General features: G+C 56.7%; 1 protein-coding gene across 1 annotated transcript in view; it reads right to left on the bottom strand.

The window, feature by feature from the left end:
• Positions 1 to 6,330, bottom strand: part of LOC104542904 (zinc finger SWIM domain-containing protein 5) — a 28,008-nt gene extending 21,678 nt beyond the window's left edge. The window contains exon 1 of the mRNA XM_010187371.1: positions 5,979 to 6,330. Within this exon, the coding sequence (XP_010185673.1) occupies positions 5,979 to 6,282 (304 nt within the window). The 5' untranslated portion in view covers positions 6,283 to 6,330. The remainder of the gene's footprint in view (positions 1 to 5,978) is intronic.
• Between the last annotated feature and the right edge of the window lie 1,672 nt (positions 6,331 to 8,002).

Below are 8,002 nucleotides of genomic sequence, written 5' to 3'. Positions count from 1 at the left end.
AAACAGCCCCGCTTCGGATGCGCCGGGTCCTCGTCCTGCCATGTTCAGATCGAAGGAGACAGCGCTGCACATCTGGAGTGGAAAAGAGGGGTTTCAGCGTAGAAATGGAGGTCGAAATGCAAGAAACAGAGGTTGAAATGCAAGAAACGGAGGTAAAAATGCAAGAAACAGATCAAAATGCAAGAAACAGAGATCAAAATGCAATCCATCACGCAGGACTCCCCCCCTCGCTGCGGGCTTGGGGTTTAACTGTTTGACAGCCAAACAGGATTTCTGCAGGCAGACACAAAGACTGGGAAATAAGAGCTGGAAAAAAGCTGTAAGTTATAACACAGAGTGAAGCTGAGCACGGAAAATTCAACGCCTTGCTCAGAAATGAGCTGCTCGACTTGAAGAAAGCAAAAGGTGCCCCTGGGATGGAAAGCTGCAGGTTTCCAGGGTTGAGGAGGTGGTGGGACCTTGTGGGTCACACCAAGGCATCGGCACATCCCGAACCCAAGAAGGGCACATACATCAGCCTGGTGGTGTGGGAAGTGCTCCCAGAGCATCTCACCCAGACCAGGAGCAGCAATGCACAGAAAAAGAGATAATTCTTATGTTTAACCAGTGCCTGGAGCTGATCAACCAGTGGAAAAAGCAACCCAGGGATGCTGTGGCCTCCCTCATAGTCGTCTTGGCCAACTGCTTGAAAGAGTCCAGCAGGGCCACAAAGTGATGGAGGGCGTGGAGCATCTCCTGCTGAGGAGCGGCTGAGGGAGCTGGGGCTCTGGAGCTTGGAGCAGAGGAGACTGAGGGGTGCCCTCATTCCTGGGGATCCATTGGGAAAGGGCAGTGTCAGGAGGAAGGAGCCAGGCTCTGCTCTGGGATGGCCAATGCCAGGACAAGGGGCAATGGTCCCAAGCTGGAGCACAGGAGGTTCAAGCTGAAGATGAGGAGAAACTTTGTGAGTGTGAGGGTTCTGGAGCATGGCCCAGGCTGCCCAGAGAGGTTGTGGAGTCTCCTTGTGTGGAGACACCCAAGCCCTGGCCGTGTTCCTGTGTGACTGCTCTGGTGATCCTGCTCTGGCAGGGGTTGCACTGGATCAGCTTTCCAGGTCCTTCCAGCTCCTCACATGCTGGGATGCTGTGACCATGCCCGGCACTGCTGGTGGCTCAGGGTCTGGCCACGCTGGCTCCAGGGCTGTGGTGCCAGGGAGGGCTCTGCCGTGGAGGGGTCCACAAGGCCATCTCACGCCTGCACGTGGTGGCAGTGCCGGATGCATCCGGGCTGCCCCTCCGGCGTCCAGAGAGAAAACAGAGGCGAAGGAACAGCTCAGGGCAGGAGGGGGAGGACACGGCCAAATAAACAAACAGCAGAAAACCTCCGAGAGAAAATAACCAGGCACCGGAAAGGAAACGAGCTCTAACGAGGAATTAAAAATAGCAGCAACGCCAGGAGTCCAGCTCCGCCAAGGCTCAGGGTTCATTTTCAAGGGGAGGCAGGTTGGACGGAGCCTCCGGGATGGCTTGAAAATTCAAAATCCTCTGAGGGCAACAGGGCAAGTGAAACAGAAGTGGCCACCAGTGCGGTGGCCAGGGAGCGCTCAGGGCCAGCCGGTACCAGTGCTGGTTCCTCCCCAGCGGGGAAGCAGAATTTCCAACAGATTTACCAGTGCTGCCCTCCAGATGCTGTCGTGGGATGACTCCAAAGCTGGAGACCTCCCATGGACTCCTCAAACATCAGCAAGAGGGCAGGGGCACGGCCAGCCTGGCAGCCCAGTCAAATTGCTGTGCACAGGGAGCAGGATGGGCCAGCGGGCGATGGGCAGCATTAGCCCAGGAAGGGCTCAAGGTGGTCAGGAACACATCTCCCTCTTTGCCTACAATTCCCATTTCAACTCCTCACAGCCTTGCCCTCTTCAATACCTCCCGGTCCTCTCTGCAATACTTGGCTGCACCAAAGCCATCTCTCTCTGTTCTTCATTTCCACCTCAGAAGGACACATTCTTCCCGTGGTAGAGCATGGATCCCCACAACACCAAAACTGCACCTGTCCTCACCAGTGCTGCTGGCTCTGAGCCCCTTTCCCACTGCCCCCCAGGGCAAACCAACGTGAGCCCCGGGCTGATGCTCTGCAAGGAGCGGAGGGCGCAGAGTGACAAGGTGGCCACCACCAGGATGGTCCTGATTTGAGCTAACAGAACTGATTTCCTATTGAGTGATTTCACTTTCCAGCTCAGTCTCTTCTCAGGGGCTGAACTCACTGAAACCAGCAGCATGGTTTTCCACACACTGGGTGCTGCTACAAGTGAGCAGCACAAGGCCACTGTCTCACCATGGGGGCCGTGTCTGCACCTACAGGAGGAGCAGACCCAAACCTGCCCAACCAGGGATTGCATCCCACACACGCCACACTCAGTGCAAAGCCCAGGGATCACCAGGGGCTGACCCTTCCACCTTGGACCCTTCCTTCCCTCTCCACCCCTGCAATGGCCCAAGGCCCAGCAGACCCTGCTGCTTTGCCTGCCTCTCATCCTCAGCCCTGTGTTCCTGCATCAGCTCCCACTGCTGCTGGCTCCACACTGGGACTTCTCCAGTGCTCCCAGAGCCTCTGGGGACGTCATGGTCATTGGGGGAGGATTTTAGATTGGTTTTGTAGATCTATTTGTACATCTCTGTATCTATTCCATTATTTCCTATTCCCATCATTATCCTGCAGTATCAGTATTATTGTTTCATCAAACCTGTTGTTTTCTTTTCCAACCCGTGCAGTCTCTCTCCCTTCTTCTCTTTTCTCTTCTCTTTTGGGGAGGGCAGAGGGGTTCACAGAGAGCGTCTGGCCAGGGTTCAGTGCCCAGGCAGCCCTAAACCACAACACAGGATGCTCCTGGACTCAAGCTGTCCAGCTTGGTCCTGGCTGCCCCCAGTCACATTTGCTGGCACAATGACAACCTTGGTCCGTGCTGCTGACTTTGTCCCCAAGAAGCAGGGACACAGCCGAGCAGGGGACACAGCAGCACCAAAACCCACCCCGGTGTCCTCGCTCCAGCTGCCGCTCCAGGCGGAGGCGTCAGACACGCGAGACGCTCCGGCTGCGGGCGCAGGAACGTGAGCGCTGCAGCAGGCAGGGGTGAAGTGGGGAGCACGGCGGGCACACCCAGCGCTCCCCGCTCGGGCTGAGTCCCCTGGGAACACGCGAGCGAGCGCCTTGGCCGCGCTCCGAGGCGCCGCCGTTACTGGAGAGCCTGCATTTCCTTCTAGGAAGGCAGCCGGGACGATCAGCATGCGGTGCACAGCCCGCGGCTACAGACCAAGGAACAAAGCTCTGAGCCCCACGCCAGACAACGGCCTGCGATTTTCTGTGCCGGGGGAAAAAGGAACGGCCCCGAAAGCCTTGTTTTATAGAACCAGACGATCTCCGTGCACGAGGGGCATTTCTCAGAGAGCCTGGGGCAATCCCAAGGTGCAGCATCATAGGATCACAGCATGGTTTGGGTTGAAGGGACCCTAAAGCCCCCCCAGTCCAACCCCCATGGGCAGGGACACCTCCACCAGCCCAGGCTGCTCCAAGCCCCGTCCAACCTGGCCTTGGGCACTGCCAGGGAGGGGGCACCCACAGCTTCTCTGGGCAACCTGGGCCAGGGCCTCACCACCTCACAGTGAAGAATTTCCTCCTAATATCCAGTCTAAATCTCCCCTCTTCCAGTTTAAAACCATCACCCCTTGTCCTATCACTACCTGCCCTGGTAAGAAGTAAAAAAGAACCAGCTCCTCTATCCCACGTGTTCGCCATCAGCAGCGCTTTGGGCGAGCAGAGGAAGGTGGGCAAGACCTGGTGTTAATCTGAAGCTCGACAGACCTCTTCCCAGAAGAAATGGGGAACAAGAAAGGATTTCTAGAGAAGCTGCTCTTGCTCTAAGGTGTAACAACCTCGAGCACCCAGTGCACACACCAGGTTAGTTTGGACCACAGAGGTTTGCTGCCAAAAGCCAGCTCAGCCTCAGGCGGGACCCCAAACGTCTGAACTAGACACGGACAATGTAAGCCCGTAAAACTCTATGTAAAGCTTAATACCTTGAGGGATTTAAAACCCCAGGACCAGGAACCCTCTGTGAATGCCCCCGGGAAGGGCAAGACGGGGGAAAAGTGTGATCCCCTTCACCCGGAGCTCCCGAGGAGCGGCTGGATTGGTGCCACACAGGCAGTCCCACAGCCTTGCGGCCTTTCCTCACCCAAGGAGCTCTGCAGTTAAATTGCCCTGCAGCTGCGTTGCACCGGCAGGACGAGGAAGGCAAAGCTTGCAGCACTGCCCAGGACCGAGAGCCGAAGCCTGGATAACATCAATCTGAGCTTGAACGCGAGGATTTTTGACCCTTCCCTTTCGCAGGGTGCGACATCTAAGAGTTGGGGATCATCTTAAGGTCATCCTTAGATCATCTCATCCCAGGGCTGATCTGCATCCTCCCCCAGGAGGCCGTTTTCCTGCTTGCAGAGGCGTTCACTCGCTCGTGACCCCGGGCTGGCAGCCACATGGGTGTCAGATGGGTGCCACCTTCTGCTGTGCAGGTCAGGACGTCTCCATCACCTCCCAACCGCACGTGGATTCGCGTGGGTCTGAAGGGACAGAGCGTTTTTGCTTTGTTTTTTAAAAACCGCCTCTAAAACCGAGAGGCAGATACGCTGAACTCAAGCCAACATCTGTATCTCTGTAAGACTCTCAATCACCAGGCTTTTTGCTGACTCAGGAGCAATAAATATTCAGGGCCTTAAAAGCTTTTCCTCGGTCTGCTTTGGTGAAAGCAGCCTCAAAGAATGGCCAAGAAGGGACCGTGCCCAACCTCAGCCTCAGTGGATCGGCTCGGGGAGGGGGCTGACCCCACCAGATTCCTGCAGCACCACAGCTTCTCATTCCCTTTTACTGCCAAGCAAATGAGGAAACCCTCCCCAGCAGTAACTGAGAGCACAACCTCACACATGGCAGGAGGAGACAAAAGCCTCTCCCAAGGGAGAAGCAGGAACCAGCAGCTAAAGGGAGGGGACAACATCCAAAATCAGAGCTGCCATCACCCGTGCGGTGGAGGTGGACCCCCGGCCTCACCTCTACATGTGGATTCAACCAGCCCAGACCCTATTTTAGGCTGCATGTGGGGCTTTTCATCTTCAGAGCACTTAACAAACGTGTGTTAATCCCCACAGATCACTGTTTATCATCTCTGCTCCCCAGCTGGTGGGACAGGCGCGGAGCAGAGCGGGCTCCTGGGTTTTGGAAAGACACTGGGAGCCCCTGGTTTGGTGAAGGGAGCCTCAGGGCAAGTCCCCAGGGAGCCTGGGCCACCTCCTGGGCCAGTGGGCGAGTGGAGCAGGGCAGGGATGAGCACCGTGCCCCAGCCAGTGCTGTCCAGGGGAGGAAGCCAAGAGCCTCTTGCAGACACAAAGCCCCAGGACCCATCTCCGCTGCCTTTGTGCAGTAGGTCAGGATGGCAGCGCTCATTTATTAGGGGCAAATTAACACCCATGAAGATTAAAGCTTTAACTCCCGCTGGCTCAGTGGCATCTGCCTTAGCAATGTGCGGGGGTGGGCTGACACCACATCCCCAGACACCGGAGGAGCCGCATCCCCACCACACCTCCCGCTCCCCAGGGTCCCAGCTCCACATCCTCCTGCAACGGGGACTAAACGTGCTCCCTTCCTCCACCCTTGGCTTCTCCATCCCACCCTGAGCAGCACCTTGTGCACGTCCAGCCTGTCCGCTCTGCCTTTTCCTGCCTGTTTCAGCCAGGGTTTGGCAGATAAACACATAAAGAACAGAGGGCAAAATGGGGACACACGGCCAACGCCGATGTGGGCCCAACACCCACGTCAGTTTGACGCTGTCACCTCTCGCTGTGCGGCAACAGACACAGCAAAATGAAGGCCACCGCCGTCAGCGTGAAGCCACCACCCATCCCCAAAAAGAGAGGGGATCAGCACTGAGACACCCGGGAGGATGGAGGAGTTACCGTGCACTTGGTTGATCTCCGAGTTGGACGAGAGGATCTCATCAGCCAACTTCTGGGCGGTGGGCAGCACCTCGGTGTGGTGCGCCGTGATCAAATACTGAACAAACTTCTGCAGCTGGTCCCTGTTCATCTGGAAAAGGGTCTCTGAGATGGGAAGACGGAGTTTGACCTGGTCCGGCTTGCGGATCCGGTACAGCGAAAGCGCCACGACGTGGGCGCAGTAAAAAATGTCCTTGTTCCCGCAGCCGCACGTCACCGAGGTGATTTTGCAGCGGTCGAAGCTGATGGCCACCTTGTAGGTCATCTCGGGCTCTGTCGCAGTCGCCGGCTCCGTTACCGTCCCGCTGAGGTGGAAGCCTGGAGGGGGAAAGCAGAGGGAAAGGCCACGTTAGCGTCGCTCTGACCACAACCCAGGCAAGCTCTCGGAGGAGGACAAGGCCGGCCAAGGATGCTCCTGCATTGCTATGTCAAGGAGTGACACCCAACACCCAACCCATGCCATCCTAATGGCTCAGCAACAGCCAGCCCCTGTACAAACACGACCCTGCACCAACTCACACACACACACAGCCTCTTTGGAGAGTTTATTTAACAGCCAGACCCTCAGGGGATCAGCAAAGCTGCTCGGTTCCCATTTGTTTAAGAGGCTCTCAGACTGCTGCTCTCCTGGGAGTCATCTTCATCTGTGCCTCCCTCTCGCTGAGTCTGCGACTCACGTGAGCAAGGGCTGGCAGAAAAAGGCCAGGGTTTCTTTCCTTTGATGAGGCAGACAAAAAAACCCCCACAAATTAAATAGAACACGGCTATGACTTCAGTGTCTTGACCAGGTAGAGTGCTCCAGGGCAGCTGTGAGCTCTTCCACGCAGCAGGGATGGGAGCAAGGCACAGCCTGAACCGCAGGCGGGGGGAGATGCCACTGTTTGTTCCTTGAGCTCCGCAGTATCCGCTGCTCCCCTGCAAGCTCTTGAGCTTTGCCCAAAATTCTGTGGCCGGGGAGCCAGCTGCTCATCAGTGCAATCCATGCATCAGACCTAGTCGCTCACATAAATATGATGGTGCTTCCGACAGCCCCCACCGCACCATGAGGGGCTGCAGGGCCTTCAGGCACAAACCATGGGAAAAAAAGCCTCAATAAGTCCCAAATGCAGGTGAGGAACGTGAAATGGGCTTGCAAGGTCCTCCAGATCCAGGGAAGGTGATAAAGTGAGGGATAAAGCCAGTAAGAAAAGACTGGATACGCATCATCCTCAATCTGAAAACACAGGGAGCCCTTCCCAGGAGGTCCCACACCACCACTTTGCACTTGCCCAGACACAGGACATTAGGAGTTGGAAGGGGCCACAGGGAAAGGGACATCTTGGCTTCCTCCACCCATTTCCCTCGTTGACTCCAGGACAACACGGCCGCATCAGGAGGTGAATTAACACAGCCAGGGCCACCCAGCACCCCTGTGTCAGAGCCCGGCGCGGTACCCAGGACCCAGCATCCTGCCCCAGCCCCCTCCCCAGATAGGATGCTCACTTTTCCCCGTGCCACCACGACCCTATTAAGGCCGTGTCTGCGCAGAGGTCCCTGTGGAGCCTGCCGTCCCCCGGGAGAAGGCAGCAGACAGCTGAGAGCCCTACAATTAGTGACAGCAAAGGAGAAGGGGTGGGGAGGTGAAGATTAAAATACATTAACTGCATCAAACCCTTGTGCATTTGCCAGCTCTCACAAAGGCTTCCCGAGACAAATTCTACCAGCGGTTTTTAATAAATGGCATCAAAACCAGCTATTCACTGCCAGTCTCTTTAAAGCCACGCCAAAAACCACATTCAAATCTGATTAAGCGTCAAGGAGGTCTGCTTTCACTTTGGCGCAGGGGAGAGGGGGGCAGACCTGCTCTGCTGCCATCCCCCAAAACCCACCCCTCACGGCTGCTGGAGCAGGAAGGGAAGGAGGGGACGCACGGCCCCGCGCTGCCCTCTCGCTCGCACGTCGCTGGGAGATGCCAAGGGCTGATGAGCAGCCCCCCCCCCCTCCCC

This window comes from Mesitornis unicolor, unplaced genomic scaffold (assembly GCF_000695765.1).
Source record: "Mesitornis unicolor isolate BGI_N332 unplaced genomic scaffold, ASM69576v1 scaffold34320, whole genome shotgun sequence".
NCBI lineage: Eukaryota > Metazoa > Chordata > Aves > Mesitornithiformes > Mesitornithidae > Mesitornis > Mesitornis unicolor.
The sequence above is the reverse complement of the archived record's forward strand: the minus strand, read 5'-3'. Positions and strand labels throughout refer to the sequence as shown.